Below are 23,551 nucleotides of genomic sequence, written 5' to 3'. Positions count from 1 at the left end.
AAGCCAATCCCCTCCCGGAACCGCCGGGCTCCACCACTAAGAGCGTGCTGGGCGGGTACGAGAGGGGCGCGCGGTGTGAGGACGGCCCCGGCATGCTGTTGTCATGGCAATAGCTATCATCCCCCCCATTGGTCCACAGTGACGAATGGCCATAGCTGACCTCTGAGAAGCTCTGGCCAGACTCTTGGAGATCTGAAAGGCGATTGGTGGGATTTTGCGCGTCGTCCTCAAACGGCAGCACGGCTCTGTAGTCATCTGTACTGGACTCCACTAATCCTTACACAAGAGCACAGGAAGCAACAGGGTTAAAGGGAGACTTCACTCTCAAATAAAAAATATATTGAAAAAACGTAATGGAAAAATCACGCATTAGAAGGACAATATCAGTCACTAGAACCAAGGATGGATGTTTATCACGCATTAGAAGGACAATATCAGTCACTAGAACCAAGGATGGATGTTTATCACGCATTAGAAGGACAATATCAGTCACTAGAACCAAGGATGGATGTTTTCAATGTTTGAAAGTGGAATATCCCTTTAAGTCCACCATTTAGCCTTAAGCACTAAAACCCCAGCATACGTATTGTTGGAAAATCCACAAATTGCAAATTGACAATGTTTTGAAATAATAATAAGACAAATCCAAATGTAGGAAACTAAAAACTAAGCGGACGCATAACAATGTGTCCGCGACCCTCTCATGGATCCCGACCCACTGTATAGCGACCAAGAAAGTGCTGCCCACCTTCCTGTATTCTGAGGCTGGACTGCTCTTCTGTGACGCCCTCCATCTCCTCCACCTTGACCAGCACCAGGTCAGCATCCTCATCCTGTACCGCTGTGCTCTGCACACGCGCGCACGCGCACACACACACACACACACACACACACACACACACACACACACACACACACACACACACACACACACACACACACACACACACACACACACACACACACACACACACACACACACACACACACACACACACACACAATAAAATCTCATGACTGAAAATGTAATCATGATGTTTAGGTATGACCATTATAAAAACCTACTGTTGCTGCTAACAGCCAACCAGTTGAATAAATCACAGATTTGAGGCATTAACCTCTTTGCTTTTATGACATTTCTGAGACCATATATGTTTATGGAAGATGCTTCTATTGCTAGTGCGATCACTCTTTCCTCTTAAAAATGTGCAGCATGCTTTCACAGAAGACACTTCACACACACACACACACACACACACACACACACACACACACACACACACACACACACACACACACACACACACACACACACACACACACACACACACACACACACACACACACACACACACACACACACACACACACACACGCTGTACAATTCAATTGAACCAAATGGTATGAATCTGCATTTTGGCTAGACTGTGTGTGTTTAACAGTTAATATGCGAGTGATGTCGGTGAGGGAAGTGTCAGGAAGAATCTAGATAATCTAAGAAGTAGATTTTCTGTGAAAATAGCAGATCTGAAAGCTCAGAACACATCACGATGCGGCGTGTTGTGAGCTTGTAGACTTCCCATTTCGAAATATAAAACTAAAATATAAAAATGGCCTTCATGTTCCATGAGTGTGCTGATAGTAACTATTCATATAAATGGCCTTCATGTTCCATGAGTGTGCTGATAGTAACTAACCTTCATGTTCCATGAGTGTGCTGATAGTAACTATTCAGTGGTTTTACCTTCATGTTCCATGAGTGTGCTGATAGTAACTATTCAGTGGTTTTATCCTTCATGTTCCATGAGTGTGCTGATAGTAACTATTCAGTGGTTTTACCTTCATGTTCCATGAGTGTGCTGATAGTAACTATTCAGTGGTTTTATCCTTCATGTTCCATGAGTGTGCTGATAGTAACTATTCAGTGGTTTTACCTTCATGTTCCATGAGTGTGCTGATAGTAACTATTCAGTGGTTATACCTTCATGTTCCATGAGTGTGCTGATAGTAACTAACCTTCATGTTCCATGAGTGTGCTGATAGTAACTATTCAGTGGTTTTATCCTTCATGTTCCATGAGTGTGCTGATAGTAACTATTCAGTGGTTTTATCCTTCATGTTCCATGAGTGTGCTGATAGTAACTATTCAGTGGTTATACCTTCATGTTCCATGAGTGTGCTGATAGTAACTATTCAGTGGTTTTATCCTTCATGTTCCATGAGTGTGCTGATAGTAACTATTCAGTGGTTTTATCCTTCATGTTCCATGAGTGTGCTGATAGTAACTATTCAGTGGTTTTACCTTCATGTTCCATGAGTGTGCTGATAGGAACTATTCAGTGGTTTTATCCTTCATGTTCCATGAGTGTGCTGATAGTAACTATTCAGTGGTTTTATCCTTCATGTTCCATGAGTGTGCTGATAGTAACTATTCAGTGGTTTTACCTTCATGTTCCATGAGTGTGCCGATAGTAACTATTCAGTGGTTCATGTTCCATGAGTGTGCTGATAGGAACTATTCAGTGGTTCATGTTCCATGAGTGTGCTGATAGGAACTATTCAGTGGTTCATGTTCCATGAGTGTGCTGATAGTAACTATTCAGTGGTTTTACCTTCATGTTCCATGAGTGTGCTGATAGGAACTATTCAGTGGTTCATGTTCCATGAGTGTGCTGATAGGAACTATTCAGTGGTTCATGTTCCATGAGTGTGCTGATAGTAACTATTCAGTGGTTTTATCGCATGATGTCACATCATTTGGCTTTCAATGCTCACACCATTTATTTTAAAAACATAATAGAATTATAATTTCTCTGATTTGGATGAATTGATGTTTTTGGAAATTGGCTTGTTTTTCTGCAAACGAAACAAAGTAATTGAGTTCTGAAGTTACCATAATCGCACTGAAAATGTCAATTGAAGTGTGATTGTTAAGTTTGTATAAATGGTATGTTCTGTACACAATGAATAGCAGAATAGAGGACATTTCCCGCAAGTATTGGAGAAAGGTTTTTAAACAGAGGCCTGAGGACACTTTAAACACCTTTAACCTGGTTTTTAAACAGAGGCCTGAGGACACTTTAAACACCTTTAAAGGTTTTTAAACAGAGGCCTGAGGACACTTTAAACAACTTTAACCTGGAGAAAGGTTTTTAAACAGAGGCCTGAGGACACTTTAAACACCTTTAACCTGGTTTTTAAACAGAGGCCTGAAGACACTTTAAGGTTTTTAAACAGAGGCCTGAGGACACTTTAAACACCTTTAACCTGGTTTTTAAACAGAGGCCTGAGGACACTTTAAACACCTTTAAAGGTTTTTAAACAGAGGCCTGAGGACACTTTAAACACCTTTAAAGGTTTTTAAACAGAGGCCTGAGGACACTTTAAAGACCTTTAACCTGGTTTTTAAACAGAGGCCTGAGGACACTTTAAACACCTTTAACCTGGTTTTTAAACAGAGGCCTGAGGACACTTTAAACACCTTTAACCTGGTTTTTAAACAGAGGCCTGAGGACACTTTAAACAGAGGCCTGAGGACACTTTAAACACCTTTAACCTGGTTTTTAAACAGAGGCCTGAGGACACTTTAAACACCTTTAACCTGGTGTCCATATTAAACAGAGGCCTGAGGACACTTTAAACACCTTTAACCTGGTGTCCATATTAAACAGAGGCCTGAGGACACTTTAAACACCTTTAACCTGGTGTCCATATTAAACAGAGGCCTGAGGACACTTTAAACACCTTTAACCTGGTTTTTAAACAGAGGCCTGAGGACACTTTAAACACCTTTAACCTGGTTTTTAAACAGAGGCCTGAGGACACTTTAAACACCTTTAAATGTTTTTAAACAGAGGCCTGAGGACACTTTAAACAACTTTAACCTGGAGAAAGGTTTTTAAACAGAGGCCTGAGGACACTTTAAACACCTTTAACCTGGTTTTTAAACAGAGGCCTGAAGACACTTTAAGGTTTTTAAACAGAGGCCTGAGGACACTTTAAACACCTTTAACCTGGTTTTTAAACAGAGGCCTGAGGACACTTTAAACACCTTTAAAGGTTTTTAAACAGAGGCCTGAGGACACTTTAAACACCTTTAACCTGGTGTCCATATACAGGTTTTTAAACAGAGGCCTGAGGACACTTTAAACACCTTTAAAGGTTTTTAAACAGAGGCCTGAGGACACTTTAAACACCTTTAAAGGTTTTTAAACAGAGGCCTGAGGACACTTTAAAGACCTTTAACCTGGTTTTTAAACAGAGGCCTGAGGACACTTTAAACACCTTTAACCTGGTTTTTAAACAGAGGCCTGAGGACACTTTAAACACCTTTAACCTGGTTTTTAAACAGAGGCCTGAGGACACTTTAAACAGAGGCCTGAGGACACTTTAAACACCTTTAACCTGGTTTTTAAACAGAGGCCTGAGGACACTTTAAACACCTTTAACCTGGTGTCCATATTAAACAGAGGCCTGAGGACACTTTAAACACCTTTAACCTGGTGTCCATATTAAACAGAGGCCTGAGGACACTTTAAACACCTTTAACCTGGTGTCCATATTAAACAGAGGCCTGAGGACACTTTAAACACCTTTAACCTGGTTTTTAAACAGAGGCCTGAGGACACTTTAAACACCTTTAACCTGTTTTTTAAACAGAGGCCTGAGGACACTTTAAACACCTTTAACCTGGTGTCCATATTAAACAGAGGCCTGAGGACACTTTAAACACCTTTAACCTGGTTTTTAAACAGAGGCCTGAGGACACTTTAAACACCTTTAACCTGGTTTTTAAACAGAGGCCTGAGGACACTTTAAACACCTTTAACCTGGAGAAAGGTTTTTAAACAGAGGCCTGAGGACACTTTAAACACCTTTAACCTGGTGTCCATATTTTGGCCATGTCATAATAAGTGAAAATGTTTTATCTTTTAAACCAAAATTAAAAAAATAGCAGCTCTAAACCCGTTGCAATGTGACACATTGTGAGCTTGAAGATTGGCTATTCGGCGTACAAGTATATGACGTACAAGTATATAGGGCTTATGATGATATGGGACAACTTTCTACATAGTACCACATATCTAGACAACAATATCAGCTGCTTTTTAAATATACATATTTAAGGTCCGTTCACACTGAGCACTATAACTATTATGCGGACTGGTGATCTTCGAAGCACCAGTCCACTTTTAAACTTTTTTTGCACCTCCATCGAGCACCTGGTTGATTCTCTCTTTGGCCCCATTTTTAAATATGCAAATGAGGCATTATGTAGGAAAATATGCAAAATAATCGAAAATATGAACAAGCTACTACTGAGGGTTATCATGTATTAATTTACTTGTATTGATCCTATAAACAATTGAATATAGGTCTAGTTTTTCCCACCAATTTTGGAGCTATGGCTCATGGACTAAGAACCTAAAAGAACTGAACTGGTTCCCATTGGGAACCAACCGGTGGAAAGGGGACTTTGTAAAGAACTGAACTGGTTCCCATTGGGAACCAACCGGTGGAAAGGGGACTTTGAACTGGTTCCCATTGGGAACCAACCGGTGGAAAGGGGACTTTGAACTGGTTCCCATTGGGAACCAACCGGTGGAAAGGGGACTTTGTAACTATTATGCTGTGCTCACATAATGTATGTCTACCTTTCATTTCCAATGGAAGACAGCGACATGGAGAGATACATCAGACATTTGTAGCTACTACAAAATCTACAAATACGTTGAGCTGGCTTCGTTATAATAACTATATCATAATTGTATTTGTTTTAGTTGGTGTGCACTTGGTCATTCACTTGACTTAGAACGTTTTGTAATAGTTATAGTGCTCAGTGTGAATGGTCTTTTATGTGGAAAATGATTATGTACCGTTAGGCCGTCTAGCGTTCAAAACCAGATATATTTGCGCAAATCCTCTGGAACCCCTTCAACTGTACCATTATATTCAAGATGACATACTGTTAAGTATTCCTTGTATTTGTTTACAGGGAACCTGGGTTGACTTTAACCAGGTTGGATCTTCTTCCACTCCCGACATCACAGCCTTGAGTGTGTGTAAAGTAGGGTATTATGAGAATGCCATAATTATTATAACACTTTGTTTAAGTCTTGCATGTAGGCCCTCTAACAGTAGAGGGAGCACATTCACTATGTGGACTAATCTCCCACTCTGCTCTAAGCTAGGACATTCACTATGTGGACTAATCTCCCACTCTGCTCTAAGCTAGGACATTCACTATGTGGACTAATCTCCCACTCTGCTCTAAGCTAGGACATTCACTATGTGGACTAATCTCCCACTCTGCTCTAAGCTAGGACATTCACTATGTGGACTAATCTCCCACTCTGCTCTAAGCTAGGACATTCACTATGTGGACTAATCTCCCACTCTGCTCTAAGCTAGGACATTCACTATGTGGACTAATCTCCCACTCTGCTCTAAGCTAGGACATTCACTATGTGGACTAATCTCCCACTCTGCTCTAAACTAGGACATTCACTATGTGGACTAATCTCCCACTCTGCTCTAAGCTAGGACATTCACTATGTGGACTAATCTCCCACTCTGCTCTAAGCTAGGACATTCACTATGTGGACTAATCTCCCACTCTGCTCTAAGCTAGGACATTCACTATGTGGACTAATCTCCCACTCTGCTCTAAGCTAGGACATTCACTATGTGGACTAATCTCCCACTCTGCTCTAAGCTAGGACATTCACTTCTAGTCATTTTTACTAGTTGACTAGTCGACTAGTAAAAATGTGTACCAATGTACACTAAAACTGTGTACATTGGTGACTATAACTATAATCTACCTGATCTTGAGGCCTACAAAATGCGGATTGTTTTTTCTTTATCAACTAGTCAACTACTAGTAGGCTACCAACAAGGTCGACTAGTGGATTTACTAGTCGACTAGTTGAATAGTCGACTAGTTGTTTAAAGCCCTACTCTAAGCCACTGTTGTTTACCCAAACACTGGGTCGGACTCGGGAGCTATTTGTGGGTCACAGACACATTTTTTACGACTTGAGTAAAAAAATATATAAAATATTGTTATAATTTTACACATTTTTAAAAAAAACTAAGAAATTCCATCAATAAAATAATAATTAGTTTGGGGTCTCGACCTGGGAACTACTTGCCAGTAGCCATGTAGATAACACATGATGTACTGTTAAAGTGGTTGCACACTGCACGCGTTTTCCGGAAAACAGACAGAAAAACGCAGCTAAAAATGCGAAATGGCGTCCGGTGTGCAGGGACCTTTACTGTATAAGATATACACATGGCACAACTCTGTAGATTCTAGAAGATGGCCTATTTTTTTTTCAGTGGAACACTCAGAATGGCCTTTTAGTGACTCCTGTATAATAGTGTCTTACTCTTAACCCATTTTGACCTGAGATCAGATTCTAAAAATGTCATCTACATCCTGACAGTTTTCTGAAAAAGCTATGTTTCTGTCAGTCGTTCTTTGATTTTTCATATATATTTTACATATAATAGCAGACCTACAAGCTCGTAGCGCGCCACTCGGTGCTATTTTTCAATAGCTAAAGCACAACATAATGCTAACACCAAAAGGGGTTCCCGGAACTTCCCGCCCAGAATGGGTTAAAACACCTGAAAACCGGTTCTCATTCACACGTCGTTATTATAATTTGTAACAAACGACGGCAACAATGAAATGACCGAGCCATACTTTCCAATGGATTATGGAATATTATTTATTCTGACAGATAAAAACATTATGTGGCATACGGAAAAGCAAACATTTAAACATCAAAGTTAAGACACTAAAAATGCTCACATTAGTATGCTGCGCTCCTTAGAAAGTTACTATAAACTTATAACTATTCAGTTGTTCTTCCTTGGAATATAGTTTGATGCACAAGTCTGGCAGAAACCACTGAAACCAACTTCAACTAAGAACACTCTTGACCTATTTACAGGAGCATGAAACATTTCTTATACCATTCACACTTGAAAGCAGGGCCGTAAACTAATCTACTAGCCGCTTGGATTATCATTTAGAGACAAAAACAAAATAAAGTTTTTTTTTTCCCTGAGTCCCAAAACCAAATCGTTTCTACTTGAATTACATGCCATTAATATAGAACGCTGTGTGATTTAATTTGTGAAAAAGCATGGAATGATTTCAGTGATTTGTCATCAATGGCCGAACTTTAGGGCAACTACCGCCACTGGCTCTCAAAGCGACCCTCCTTAAGGCCTATTCATAGTGCAGTTTGAGGCGATAGCTTATCACCGTGGTGTAGTTTTCTAAAAGGTTAGAAAACTACAACATTACGTCACTCGCCACGGTGATCAGCTATCACCACGGACCCCGACACATCTCTCTGTTTTTACTATCAGACAAGTCCTGGAGGCGTCATACTGTACCAAAGCCTACACGGGTTGTGCAAGGATGCGCTGTGATTGGCCAGTCACTGTGATTGATAGCCTAACCCTAACCTTAACCTCAGTAAAACTATACCTAAACCTAACCCAAACCTCAGTAAAACTATACCTAAACCTAACCCTAACCTCAGTAAAACTATACCTAAACCTTTTTTACCGCCCTGCTCGTAAGTTTAGTTAACTTTGCATTCCCTTTTAACTTGGAGGTAAATTAATAAAATGGTGGCATTAATAATAATAGCATGATCACAAGGACAATGTTTTACTGCACTGCTTAAAAGCGAAGGTTTGTAACGATATAGTTAATTTGGTGTGTTTAAAACATGAACACTCGTTTAGAGAATTTAGTATGCATCATGTTAGTATCATGTTGACATATGAACAGCCCTGAAATGAAGAATCTTCTCTTATTTTATTTACTATGAAGAAGCCCCACTTTGCCTCTGTGCTCCAGAGCACACTTGAGCTAAACATTGACGCATCAGGTTACAGTGTACTGTAAAACATTCAATGAAACATTACACCTCATGTCTGCCTGGTGTGTGCACATGCAAGTTGGCTTCAGCTGAGGATCATCCCCATGTTACCCATGTTCCATGTTCCCCAGGTTCTATGTTCCCCAGGTTCTATGTTCCCCACTTATCTTAGGGTTAGGTTTCTGGTTTAAGGACTTCAGTGTTTTGTACTATACAATTGTTATTGTATATATATATATATATATATATATATATATATATAAGTACAGAACAGGGAATGTTTGTTTTTGCCATCTTTGTTGAAGAGTCTGAGCAATTATGTTTTAGTGTATTTTATGCCAGTGTTAATAGATAGTTTAAGTAGCCTAGGCAGGCCTAAAGCTCAATGGATTGTTCAAAGACTGAGCTTAAATCAGAATTTGCTACTAAAAGTAACACTAAGACTAAGTTGCTAAAATACTTTTAGTCTTACTAGAATTACTAAAATTACTAGGTTAGGTTTCTGGTTTAGGTTTATTCTAAGAGGGGAAAGAACCTTTTTTGCATGGTGGGGAACAGAGGTACGCTCCCTCCAGCTGCTGTCTGTGATGCTGTGAATTCATGCTATGAATCTACAATACAATACTTTTTGATCAATTGAGGTATCAATTCAGGGGGGGGGGGGGGGGGGGGTATGCTCACAATATGAATCAAATGTTTATGACCAAAGTCAAAAATAGTATAACTGACATTGTTGTATATATGCTGCAGTAAAGTACATAACGTATATCAAAAGGAGTGTTCCTGCAGTTTTGCAAAATGTGTGACATGCATATTATTCCAGGAACTCTATTTAGGTGAGGTCCAACAATTACATTAGAATACAATAGAATGATTGCTTTCATCAGGTCCAGTCATGTGCAGTGAAAATTTTACTTGATCTCAACCCAACTGAAAACTTTCGACAGACGACTCTGAACTGCATTCGAGGCTGCGCTTTCCACAACAACGCCCCGAAAAGGTGGACTGGTCTTTGCAAAACTATCTATCCCAAGGCAAAGATAGTAGCGCTCCCCACTGTTCTGTTGGCTTGTGTGGGTGCAATACGCCGTCTTCATTTCATGGTAAGATAGTAGCGCTCCCCACTGTTCTGTTGGCTTGTGTGAGTGCAATACGCCGTCTTCATTTCATGGTAAGATAGTAGCGCTCCCCACTGTTCTGTTGGCTTGTGTGGGTGCAATACGCCGTCTTCATTTCATGGTAAGCGCCTCAAACACAGTGGGTTCCTCATCAGCCTTGAGCCGTCTTTCTTCTAAAAGCAGTCACTGGAGCCTTAGGATTGCTAGAAATACACAGCTTGAGGTTGGATTGATTCGCCCCCCAACAAAGTTCATGAAAACAGACCGTTCAGTCCTCAGCGACGTCCTCCTTATAAACATCCGGGTGGTTCTTTTGCTGGTGCGTCTTGAGGTTCCGTATCCAGGCGAATCCCTTGCCGCACAGCTCGCAGTAGTAGGGTTTCTCCCCGGTGTGAACCCTCTGGTGCTTCTTCAGGTTGCCGGCCTCGGAGAAGCTCTTCCCGCACGTGGAGCAGCGGAAGGGCTTCTCTCCCGTGTGCACGCGCTGGTGGATCTCCACCTTCTTCGGCCGGTTGAAGGCTTTGCCGCAGAAGCTGCACACAAAGAGCCTCTCCTTGCCGCTGGTGCGGTGGAGAGCCTTGCCGTGTTGCTCGCCGCCACCGCCGGCGGGCTGCTGTTGCTCTGAAGGGAAACCGGAGGCGTCGCTTATGGACGCGCGAGTCCAACCGTTGACGCCGGCGGTCGATGACGTCGAGGGGAACGCCGCCGCCGCGTACGAACACGACGGCCTCCCCCTCCCGTCGAGCTCTTCCCTCAGTGTCGCGTTGAAAAACTCCCCGACCAGCGAGCCGCCGCCACTTTCCCCAGTGTCACAAAACGCACCAAACTGTGGGCCGGCGTCGTCGCCACTGTCAATGATAATGTGTCCCCGGTTTGTGTGTATGTCCTGTTGTTCTAGAGGGGGGGTGTGAAGCAGTAATTCTCTGCCCTCAATAGAGGTACTGAGCTCAGACTTAACGAGAGGAGAGGAGCCACTGACCTCCACTCCTCTGTTGTTGTTGCCGCCACGGCTGGAATGCTTGGCCCTGGAGAGCTGGGTGGTCTCGGGGAGGCTGGCTGAAGGCTGGTTCTGGCTGGAGGCTGCTGGGTTGTCCTGCTTTTGAAGGCTGGGCCTGCCGTGTCCTCCAGCTCCAAGAGGGCCACATTCCACCAACCCTGCACAACGTGGGGAGATCCAATGGAGAGTGTTGACGCTTATTTATTCACTTAACCCATTCAGGCCTGGCGTCGAAATTTAAAAAAAAAAAGTTTTCTAAATCATGACAATTTTTGGAAAGAAAAAAGGCACATTTTAACGATTTTTCAAAAATAGCAGACCTACAAGTTCATAGCGCGCCACTCGGTGGCGCGCTATGAGCTTGTAGATCTGCTATTTTTCAATAGCTAAATTATAACAATGTTTAAAACACCAAAAGGGGTTCCCGCCCCAAAATGGGTTAATGGTTAATGTGGTTAAACGCTAACGTGACATGGATGCGTTCCAGGACTCAATGGATTAAGAAGTAAACAAGACACACACAGACACACAAGTTTGCATTACTATACTACTTTTTTTTTTAACCCTAAGCTGTGTGTCACGTACCAAAAGTAACCAATCTACAAGCTCACAGCACAGCACACTGCAATGCATTGTGAACATGCAGATCTGTCATTTTCAAGGCATGACATGACACCAGTCTACAACAAAGTATAAATCAGGCAGAACTTAAGCCCTAACCCTTAAACCAGACTTGTAAATGCCTGTGAAAACCAGAATTGGATCATTTTTCTAATTGTAAGCTGCGGTACAACACACACACACTCACCATCCTCTCCAATGAGTGGCACTTCTACCATTTCTGCATCTCCCAGCAATCCGCCCTCGACCTTCTCCACCTTGACCAGGTCAGGCTCCACCAGCTGCACATCTGGGGACTGCACAACACACATGGTCAGCAACACGAGTCAGGCTCTTATATAGGAAAGCACACCACATTGTTTAAGTGTTTATCTGCGTGTCTTCATCAGACAAGACATGGCCTGTGTTTTTTTGAGTCCCTTACGGAGCTATGTGTGTGGGTGGGTGGCTGGGTGGGTGCGTCTGAGCACGAAAACAGCATGGTTGTTTTTCACCACCTGTGCGCAACCTAACACACACACAAACGCACATATTAACTGTATATATGGTGATTTCGGGTGTGCCAGTACAGTACAGTCATTTCTCAACCGTTTCGGATGCGGGGCGGCTCGCCCGAATCGGGCCGGCACCCTGGGGGCGTTCCTGTGGGTCAGTACAGTGACAGTACAGTACAGTAGAGGGACCCCCACACGGTAACTGTCATTTCTCCCCACCCCCGATTACCAAGCAGACCGTTCTATCGTTCCACCGAAGCGACTGTTTGAGGCGAGTGTTCTGGTATTCCTGCCAAGTGATATGTCTCACTTGCACAAGAGACTATATCTTTTTTGGGTACGAATGCACTTGATATTGTTGTCCTGTTATGACTTTACTTTGTTTCTTTCACTATTTCTTATGCATATATTTTGCAAGTGCAACTGCAAATCGTTGGGAGCGTGTACAGAGAATTTCACACAGTCCAATACAACACGTGTAAACTTGTTAAAGTTTAAGGCGTCAGTGTCCTGAACCAAACAGCAGTCAGTCACCAACGGCCAGGTCGACAGCCAAGCCCAGATGCAACCATATCAGGTGACTGATAGAATTGAGCATGAATGCAAATTAGATATAAATGTGATTGTTCAGCACACCGCTCTAGGTTGAGCGATGCAAATATAGATTTATGTGACACATTATACTTTGAATAATCCCCATTTCTCAGACATTTGGTTAGTCTGTGTGTGTTTGGGTGGTCAGGTGCTGACAGGGCTGACACACCAACTGTTGCCTAAAATGCTCGGGCAAGTGGAGTTTACTTTCATGTCGCCCCAACGGCCGACAGGCAAGTGTGCATGAGTGGGTTAGCAACAGTCTTTAGTTTGCTATAATAAAACACAACACAAGTTGTTGTAGGACTGTGGCGTCACCAAAAATAGCCAATCTACAGTACATGCTTACAATGCGATGTCTTAAGTTGGGTGAAGTGTAATGCACTTTGTAAAGTGTTTTGAATATGGTGCTATAGGACGTAGATATAGACGTAGGAGGAGGGAGACCCGTGGTGCACACTGCCATTTGCTGGTTCAAGAGCTTTTATTAAGTAAATACGAGCAACGTTTCGGTCTTGCGACCTTCCTCAGGCTTGTCCTCCTCCTACATATACTGCCTTGTCGCCAACTCACCTGCGCTAAAAATAATTTGTACAGACAATTTGCCACCACTTTCAACCTGGCATCCCTATTTTGGGCATGTCATTGTAGGGAAACTTTAAAAAAAATATGCGACACCATATAAAATAGGCCTCGTCAGGTTAAAATGCTGCCTCCCGGCAAAATCTGTGAGGCTTCGCCGTCCTGACTCTTGTTGTTGCTAGCTTACCTTTCTCTGGATGGAGGCACTGGTCACAGCCACTGTTGTCGATCCACCAGGCCACAGTCCCATGTTAATTTGTCTATGTAGGCCACCATCTGGGGAAACGCATGCAAACACATAAAGCACATATACATCAACACACAGGGCGAAGTACATACATCAACACAGGGCGATTCCTCTTAGCCCAGAAAAGATGGTGAGTTCAAGGTCGGGCCAAACAATAAATGGTTTCCGCATTAAAACATCACAACGTACAAAGTGCAATATTTCACATTAAACATTGCAGTCACATAAAACGAACAAAAGAAATAGCAATGTTCATGTTTTTCCATGACTAATCTTGAGGAAAGGCTCTAGTATAATCTATCTGATGAATACCATCATTTAGTCTGATTTAAATTACTTCTTTCTTGTCCGCCCGGTCTTGCATGCACACCCTGCAATGCATAAACAGATAATTTATATTAAAAACAACAAATCATCCTTGCCTGATCATGGTTGAGACATTCATTCCAAATGGAGCTATTGAAGTTAAAAACTGTATATATTCGATGACATTATGTAACCTTCTAAGGTTTCTATGGGACAACATGCTGCACAGGATAGGACCAGATGGAAGCAGATAGTCGTTCCACCGGGAACCAAGAGGATTAAGGTTTCTATCCATGTAGGACGCTACATCTCACTATTAAGTAAGTAAGGTTTCTATCCATGTAGGACGCTACATCTCATTATTAAGTAAGTAAGGTTTCTATCCATGTAGGACGCTACATCTCACTATTAAGTAAGTAAGGTTTCTATCCATGTAGGACGCTAAATCTCACTATTAAGTAAGTAAGGTTTCTATCCATGTAGGACGCTACATCTCACTATTAAGTAAGTAAGGTTTCTATCCATGTAGGACGCTACATCTCATTATTAAGTAAGTAAGGTTTCTATCCATGTAGGACGCTACATCTCACTATTAAGTAAGTAAGGTTTCTATCCATGTAGGACGCTACATCTCACTATTAAGTAAGTAAGGTTTCTATCCATGTAGGACGCTACATCTCACTATTAAGTAAGTAAGGTTTCTATCCATGTAGGACGCTACATCTCACTATTAAGTAAGTAAGGTTTCTATCCATGTAGGACGCTACATCTCACTATTAAGTAAGTAAGGTTTCTATCCATGTAGGACGCTACATCTCATTATTAAGTAAGTAAGGTTTCTATCCATGTAGGACGCTACATCTCATTATTAAGTAAGTAAGGTTTCTATCCATGTAGGACGCTACATCTCACTATTAAGTAAGTAAGGTTTCTATCCATGTAGGACGCTACATCTCACTATTAAGTAAGTAAGGTTTCTATCCATGTAGGACGCTACATCTCACTATTAAGTAAGTAAGGTTTCTATCCATGTAGGAGGCTACATCTCACTATTAAGTAAGTAAGGTTTCTATCCATGTAGGACGCTACATCTCACTATTAAGTAAGTAAGGTTTCTATCCATGTAGGACGCTACATCTCACTATTAAGTAAGTAAGGTTTCTATCCATGTAGGAGGCTACATCTCACTATTTACCCATTTTGACCTGAGATCAGGTTCTAAAATTGTCTTCTAAATCCATTTTTGTGCACATTTTTCTGAAAAACCCATGTTTCTATGTCAGTGGCCCTCAACCTTTTTCATGTCAAGGACCCCCAGAATTATCTCTATTGGGCCACGGACCCCCATCTCAAAATATGTTGTTCCAGGGACCCCCCCAGAAGCCAATATTTTAGTTAAAAATGTTCGCTCTGAAATATATATTCAAAGATTTGCGCCCCCCTTTTTCACGACTTTTCAAAAATAGCAGACAGTGGCGCGCTACGAGCTTGTAGATCTGCTATTTTTCCAATAGCTAAAGCATAACATAATGCTAACACCAAAAGGGGTTCCCGCCCAAAATGAGTTAAAACAGGGAAAGTGTCTGTGTGTCATTTCAAATCTTTGCATTGGCTATTACAGGGGTTCTCAACGTTTTTGGCCGGGGACCCCCGAAAATGCTTTGGCAACGTCTCGGGACCCCCGCCCCGCCCGACCCCCAATATAAATTGACTGCTACAATAACCTTAACCCATTTTGGGCGGGAACCCCTTTTGGTGTTTTAAGCATTGTTATAATTTAGCTATATCATGGCGCGCCACTACGAGCTTGTAGGTCTGCTATTTTTGAAAAATCGTGAAAATAAAATTAAAAAACAAATCTTTTTTTTTTTTTTTTGAAAATAATTTGGGGACCCCCTAAAATAATTTGGCGACCCCCCGAGGGGTCGCGACCCACGGGTTGAGAACCCCTGAGCTATACGAGCTCACAGTGCATGGCTTCACTTCGTGCCACAGCTTGTACATCTGCCATTTATTTGGATTTTCTTTTTTTAAGTGTGCGAACTGAGTTAGAACTGAGTTAGAACTGAGTAAGAAGGCATTTGTAGAATCGGCCTCAGCCAGGTCATACATGGGTTAAAGGAGCATTCAGTGATTTGACTTAATCTAAATATCACTTATTTTTTCTTTTTTTCTGGACAATCCTCCCTACTATAGAGTGTGCTGACCATATAAGGAGTTCCTCCCTGTCCCCAGTGAGCCCCTGGGGTCAAAAAAACCTAGTTTCAGTTTTGGTGGCGGGTGGCAAAGCCTTCATCCAATCAGGATGAGAGGGGCCTTCCTCCAATCATGATCGAGTGGGGGCGGGCCTTGATGCACATGCTGTTGGCCTGTTGCACTTCCCCCCACTGTAGAGCGTGCATGTGCACATTTTGTTACCAGGGCGGACTGGGTGGTTTTCCAAATCACTCAAATCACTGAATGCTCCTTTAAGTTGCAATCTGTAACTTTTATGTCCTGTCCTGGATTTGAACCCGTGTGTTTCCCCGCATGAAAGACCTAAACATCTACCGCTCAGATAAGAGGGAATCGGCGCTTGTCCATGAGCAGACATTGCACACCAGGGTCTAAATGTCTTAACCGAAGAGTATAAAGACCCCCGCAAACAGTCCATCGCAGATATTAGTTATGTAGCATACTCTACACTAATTCAGATAGCTTAAAATAATGTTTTATTCATTCAAATAAATCCCGGAAGTCATTCAACATCAGTCTAAAAATATTATTACAGTGAAATGCAGACAATTCCACTCATTTTGAGTACTGTTTCAACTTTCAAAGTTCATGCTTGAAAGGAGTCTCAATTTTCAAGAGTCAGGTGACATGGTCCGACCACCACGGTGTCTTCCCCATAAACTAAACAATGTGTCACTAGTTTCAACTGACATGTAAAGTAAAGTACTCTGCTATGTAAAGTTTAACTTTATAAATAAACGCATTGCGTCGCGTCGTTGCACATTACGGAGCACATGCTGTAACTAGAAGATTATTTTCTTCTTTTAATTACATGGTTTAGTTACAATCAAAATATAGGTCAATACTGTGGTGCATGCAGTACATACTTAGTCATTGATTGACTGTTCACTCTGCGAGTAAAGAAAAGGGGGCACTCTTTCCCTCTCTCTCACACACTTTCACACACGCACATTTGAAGATGAAGCATCCAATAAGGCCTAAAGACACATTGCAACAATATCTGTGCAGTGTGTTCACTACTTTGTTCAAATATTGCCAGAAACTTTTGATGTTTTTATATTTAGACGTCTTGTATACAATTATTTTAATATAATACCTGCCTGAGTGTGGCTATGCATGGCATGGTCACAAAAAACTTTCAAATATTACAACCACAATACCATCAATACAGAAACTCCCAGCCATGCGGGCCTGGTGAGACAAAACTCAGACTTTGGACAGGGTAACAATTATACCAAATGTACACCTTCCAGCCATCTACAGACTACAGTCTGACAGAAGTATTCATTAAATTAAAATGCAAGTGACTCATACAAGCATAAATACTAACTTTACTGTATTTAGTTTGTTTTAGTAGTTTGCACATACAGACTACACAGTATGTTCCTACATATTAGGAGGAATTTGTGTCTGTCCCCCCCTTCCCCCCCCCCCCCCCCCCATTTCACTGTAACTGACCTACAGTACAATATATTAGCTCATTAAAACATATATATATATATATATAGCTTATAGCAACATACGTTTTTCAGAAAACCGTGAGGATTAAGAAGGCATTTGTTTCCATTTCTAAATGGAAGGCAATGCGAGGCGTTGTGAGCTTGTACTGCTGTTTTTACTTCTTCGCCCCTCTTTCTTATATTATTTGACCAATGTTTTTTATAGTATAAGTTTGTTGATTACTTTTGATGCAGTAATGGTTTTTGTCTCGTCTTTTTCTTTTTTGAGGCATTTAAAAAGGTCTTGAAAGTCCTTAATAAATGGTCACTTCACTGTCACCCCCCCCCCCCCCCCCCCCCAAATCATGTGGGGACCCACCTGAGGGTCCCGACCCACAGGTTGAGAACCACTGATCTAAGGGTTAGGCAGGTGGGTGAAGGTGGCCACGGTGTACCCACTACTACCCAGGTCCCAGTGTACCCACTACTACCCAGGTCCCAGTGTACCCACTACTACCCAGGTCCCAGTGTACCCACTACTACCCAGGTCCCAGTGTACCCACTACTACCCAGGTCCCAGACAGTGTACATGGCATGCCTGATGTTGCTCTGCACTTCATCGTGTTACGCTCAGGGGGTTTCAGAGTGTTTGCTCAGAGTCAGACCGATGAAAACATAGAGGGAACATTGATACCGACACCGGGATACTGACACCAGGATACAGAGTTACCGACACCAGAATACTGACACATAGATTAGATCATAGCATCACAAATAATCAAATATTAGGCTTATATTAGTTAATGTAGTTAGTTATCACATCATCTTTAATGGGCAAGGAAATTTCCACAAGGCTTCATTCACTAGTTGAGGCAAGGTGATAATATAAGTGAAGTCTGTCTCAAGAACCGCCCAACTCCGCCTCTCATTTGAACCGCCCAACTCCGCCTCTCATTTGAACCGCTCAACTCCGCCTCTCATTTGAACCGCTCAACTCCGCCTCTCATTTGAACCGCTCAACTCCGCCTCTCATTTGTGGTTGAATTTGTTCCGAGGGTCACGGAGGGTGGCCAAGCCAAGATGAGGTGGAGTGACACTGACATCTAACATTGTGTTTCATTTATAAATGTCCCCTTTGTGAATGTTTACTTTGAGAATACATTTGAGAATAAAATAACATTAAATATGCATTTTTAAAATACATAAAATACAAGATATCTTCTCTCAAATCCGTCGAACAGCATCTGATAAGTAACCTCAAGTAGTCTCACCATGGCTGGAAAGGTTATTTCATTGAGACATTCATTGCAATGATATTGCATTTAGTTTGGCGGTGTGGCTCGGCTCATGTGATATTACAGATTACCCGTGCAACATACACAATCTGAGATCACAAACAAACCCCCCAGAGCAGAGCACAAGATAAAGAAAGACATTACATGAACACATATTAATTAACCCATTTTGGGCGGGAACCCCTTTTGGTGCTTTAAACATTGTTATAATTTAGCTATTGAAAAATAGCAGATCTACAAGCTCGTAGCGCGCCACCTATGAGCTTGTAGGTCTGCTATTTTTTTTAATCGTGAAAATGTGGCACAAATCTTTGAATATATATTCTTTCAGAGCGTTTTTAACTCAAATCTTTGCATCTGAGGGGTTCCTGGAACAACATATTTTCAGATGGGGGTTGGTGGCCAATTACATGGGGTCCTTGACATGAAATATTGAGCACCACTTATACAGAAACATGAGGTATTTCAGAAAACTGTCAGAATTTAGAAGACATTTTTTAAATTTCGATGTCAGGCCTAAATGGGTTAACAACTTTCAATTGAATGCCATGGAATATACCACATAGATACATATCACATATAGAACAATCCATAAATCACCTTATAATCACAGAATCAGCCATTACAGAACTGGATACCACATGTAGTACAACCAATAAATCACATTATAATCACAGAATTCAGCCATTAACCTTTACTGTATGTGTACTGTATACATCAGTGGTTCCCAAACCTTTTCATGTCAAGGACCCCCAAATTGACACAAATTATCCCGCGGACTCCCATTTGAAAAGATATGCCAGGGACCCCTATAAGAGAAGATGTTCACGGCTCTAGCAGTGATTCTCAACCCGTTTAATTTCAAGGACCCCCAGTTTGACATGCATTAGTCTACGGACCCCCATTTAATGGCATTTCTATCTCTGAGACTCAATTTATATTGTAAAATCAATGTTAATTTAACTCTGAGAGTGTACAAATGGAACCAAATGGACCATAACGGGTCCATTTGGTTCCATCTGTACACTCTCAGAATTACAGACCCATAAGGGCCGATTCATACTCCTATTTTACCACTGTTTCGGCGCTGTAGTGCCGAAATGGTTTCGGCTCGTCAGAAATTTTCAGTAGCACCGAAGAGCCGACTTTAGGAGGGTACCCGCCCCCCCGAACCTCAAATTACGTCACATTGTAGGATCTACAGAGCCGAACCGACTTTTATTCGGCTCTAAAATAGGAGTATGAATCGGCCCTACGGGTCCATTTGGTTCCACGCTATCATTTAGCTGGGGGATCCCCTGGAACTCCCTCAAGGACCCCTGGGGGTCCCCGAACCCCACTTTGGGAACCACTGGTATACATAACTATTTGACAGCGAATGCACAATTCTTATGGTTTTGTAACTTAAGCAAGTTTTCCTAAGTTGCAATGTAATATAGCTCAGTTCGCACACGTGTATTCCCTTTTAATTTAATCTGAAACCTTGCAAGTCCAAAACTGTTACTTTATTATTAAAACAGATTTAAAATAGTGGAACATATACCGTCTGTCTACAAGCTCCACAACCTTGTATGTCTGCTATTTTCACGACTCTTGTGTGACACTGACTATTGTATGATATGATATGTATTTCATCGAGTGTGACTTACTTTCATATGTAGATATCATATGCAAATGTCAAATAGATAAAATACATCTAGTCTTGATCCAAGGCTAGTATGATATAGAGTAGCCTTGGATCAAGACTGTTTTTTAGTGAGTCTGACGTTTCCGAAATAAACCTATGACAGTCTTGAACCAAGGCTAATGACGTTAGGGCGCTACAACAAAACAGCAACAGTACTTTATTTTGACAGTTTTGTTCCAGTTCTGCCACTACTAGTACTACTACTGCTGCACATGTACTTCCTTTTTTTTGTATAAATCAGGATAATGTGTTTTGTTGGACGCTCGAGGCGATCATGTATGGACAGTTGCCGTTGGACACATACCTCCTCGACGCGAAAATAAGCTATTGGAAGCTATTTTTCGTGGCACATTATGCATAATCAAACAACACGTTTACCTCCTCAGTGTTTGGGTTGGGGCATGTTCTGTGTCTGCTGTCTGTGTGCATGACAGGATCATCATGCAGTTAGATGCGCGCTGCAGTGAAATTGTACGACTGAGAAAGATTCGTTAATTTGTGCCGGATAAGGGCTTATTGGTGGATTTTCCGCTAGATATTAAGGCATGTTTAGGGTGTGTTTTAGCGGGGGTTTCGCCTGGAAGGCTCTATGGAAACACTCACTCTTGAACGAAGTTGAACATGAGAAAGTGACGTTCACACACGCCAGAAATGAACGTGTCCACAATGACGTTCATCACGTAGTAATACAGTACGTTCAGTTCACGTTCACGCAAAATATGAACGTGTTCGTGAACGATCGTTCTTTGACAACAGTTCAGGGACAACACTGGTGACTCGACATGCGTTGAGTTTGTCACTCTTCACGCCGTGCAGTCGATGGGATGTTATGGGTTGTTGCCAGTGTTGGCAACTGTCGTGACAGAAATAAGCTAACCAGGCAAGCAACTGTGGGGAAAAAATCAATCCGATTTGAAGTGGACTCGGCCCCAGACTCCCTGGAAATAAAAACGTCTGGGTTTCCGAGGCTAGGTTTCACCTGACAAAAAGCTTTACACCCTGTATAACATGTAGCCTATACAACGATGCAATGTGACAGCCGTTTACAAAATGCTGTACCGGTGTACCCTATACTTTCCTGATTTTAAACTGTTTTTATTATATTTTGACACTTGCTTTGTTTTCTCATGCCAATAAAAGGTCCTTTGAATTGAAATTTTGAATTGTAAACGTTAAGGCTTCGAGTCGTGCGTGGCAACAAAGCCCCATTGAAGTGAAACATTGAACTGCATTAATTGCAGGTTTACTATACACACACACTACAACTGCTACTTACCATATAGCAGTGGTCCTTGAGGGGGTTCCAGGTGGTCCCCAGCTAAATGATGCTGGTATTTGGTAACAAAATGGACCCTTATAGATCTTTAACTCTTGAGAGCGTAAATTTATACCAAGATTTTACGCTCTCAAGAGTTAAATTGTTGTTAAACATCTGCAATGCATCACTTCATTTACAAGTCTACACAATTAGAGAATGTGGAATAATTGTTATTTTGATCAAAGTTTGCCTGTTATCTCTCCTGGACCTATGGTACCAACATCAACACCACCACATGGAACTGTGGACAAAATCTTATTCGACAACAAAACATTCTAAGTTTTGGATCTGAGAGGCTAGATAATGTCATCAAATGGTGGTCTGTGGCTCAAATGCCAAATCAATAATGGGACCTTGAGGGTTGAAAACCACTGCCACAGAGTTATAATCGCTTGTAACACACCACTTTTTTCACATCTGAAAACATACCTTTACGATAAAAGCCTTCTCTGAAATTCGTTTTTTACATACTTTATTCTATTTTATTGATTATATGTGTAAGCCTTTATTTTGTGCCTGTTGTTTTAATTACCGACATGTCTTTTACCCTGTAGTTTTTTATTGTTGCTTTTTGATTGATTGATTATTTATAATATTAATATTTATAACAGTTTTCAGAATTACAGTACATTTCAAGTACAACTCAATACAAAAACTGTCAACTGTGAGTGGGCGACATCATAAACCATTACACTTGTTTACAAGAGGGCACCATGTTGTTGTCTTTCACCCTGTTCTAATCTGTAAAGCACTTTGTGACCATGTCTAGAAATGTGCTATAATATAAATAAATGCATTATCATTTATTTTATTTACCGGTGGAGGGCGAGTTGTCTCTGAAGCGGTCCGCCGCGGCGGAGGCGTGCAGCGACACCCGGGGTCTCTGGTGGCCACCGGCCGCGGCGCTCAGGGCGCTCTCCCGCAGCCGCCGCTCGGCGTAGCCCCGGGCCATCTTGAGCTCCAGTAGGTTGTTCTTCCTCTTCAGGGCCTTGTTCTCCCGCTGGCACTGAGACATCTGCAGGCTCACCACCGCGTAGTCGTCGTCCACCAGCTTGCAGATCTCCGCCACGGCCGCGTTGGCCAGCACCTCCATGATGGACGCCAGCTGCGTCTGGAAGGCGAGGCGGTTCGCCATCCTGGAACAACTCGCCTGAACTGAACTAGCGACTACTGGACGCTCGAGCGGTCGCGGCGGCGAGGCTCTCTCTTTTTCGTCGTCGGTTCCTCCTCCTCCTCCGACGAGGCCCCCGTCGCGTTTATTCGCGCGGCCGTCAAGAAGAACGTCCTATGAAGTGTAATTTTGAAACATAACCTCCGAGGCGGTTATATGACGGTTTGTTTGGTGTGTTTTTTCTTCTCCACGCCACGGCTATTTTCTGTCTGCTGTTGTTTATGCAAACATCTGCTCTCTGCCTGCCTCCTCCTGTCCTGTGTGCGCGCGACCCCCATCCATCTATCGCTCTCTGCAAACACTATGCGTCATGTCCGGTTGTGGGGAGAGGAATGCCGTAACGCCCCGAATAGATGGGAATGGCATTATTGCAGTGGTTATTAACCAAATAAAGTACGTTTTTTAAAGGACCTCTTTACCACTTTTCAACCTATCTTCATATATAATTAGTCCTCACTAATGTTCATGATAAAATACCACAAATGTTTTCTACTCAGTCTGTGTATCAGAACAGAACTAAAAAACATTGCATGGATGC

At 42.0% G+C, this 23,551-nt stretch overlaps 1 protein-coding gene across 3 annotated transcripts in view; it reads right to left on the bottom strand.

Annotated features, from left to right (window-relative positions):
• The window catches only part of LOC306922198 (uncharacterized protein), a 33,438-nt gene extending 10,093 nt beyond the window's left edge, over window positions 1-23,345 (bottom strand). For 2 of the 3 annotated variants that reach the window (XR_013789886.1, XM_079499594.1), the window contains exons 1-6: window positions 22,659-23,345; window positions 13,503-13,591; window positions 11,833-11,941; window positions 11,007-11,182; window positions 749-848; window positions 161-276 (exon numbers count right to left, since the gene is read on the bottom strand). Coding sequence is in view for 2 of the 3 variants with exons in the window: in XM_079499594.1 (XP_079355720.1) it covers window positions 161-276; window positions 749-848; window positions 11,007-11,182; window positions 11,833-11,941; window positions 13,503-13,591; window positions 22,659-22,977 (909 nt within the window). In the remaining variant the exon portion in view is untranslated. The remainder of the gene's footprint in view (window positions 1-160; window positions 277-748; window positions 849-11,006; window positions 11,183-11,832; window positions 11,942-13,502; window positions 13,592-22,658) is intronic. The other variant, XM_079499595.1, reaches the window with a different exon arrangement.
• Window positions 23,346-23,551: the final 206 nt, after the last annotated feature.

Source organism: Electrona antarctica (assembly GCF_951216825.1).
Source record: "Electrona antarctica genome assembly, chromosome: 4".
NCBI lineage: Eukaryota > Metazoa > Chordata > Actinopteri > Myctophiformes > Myctophidae > Electrona > Electrona antarctica.
Note: the sequence above shows the minus strand (reverse complement) of the source record. Positions and strands in the feature narration are given on the sequence as shown.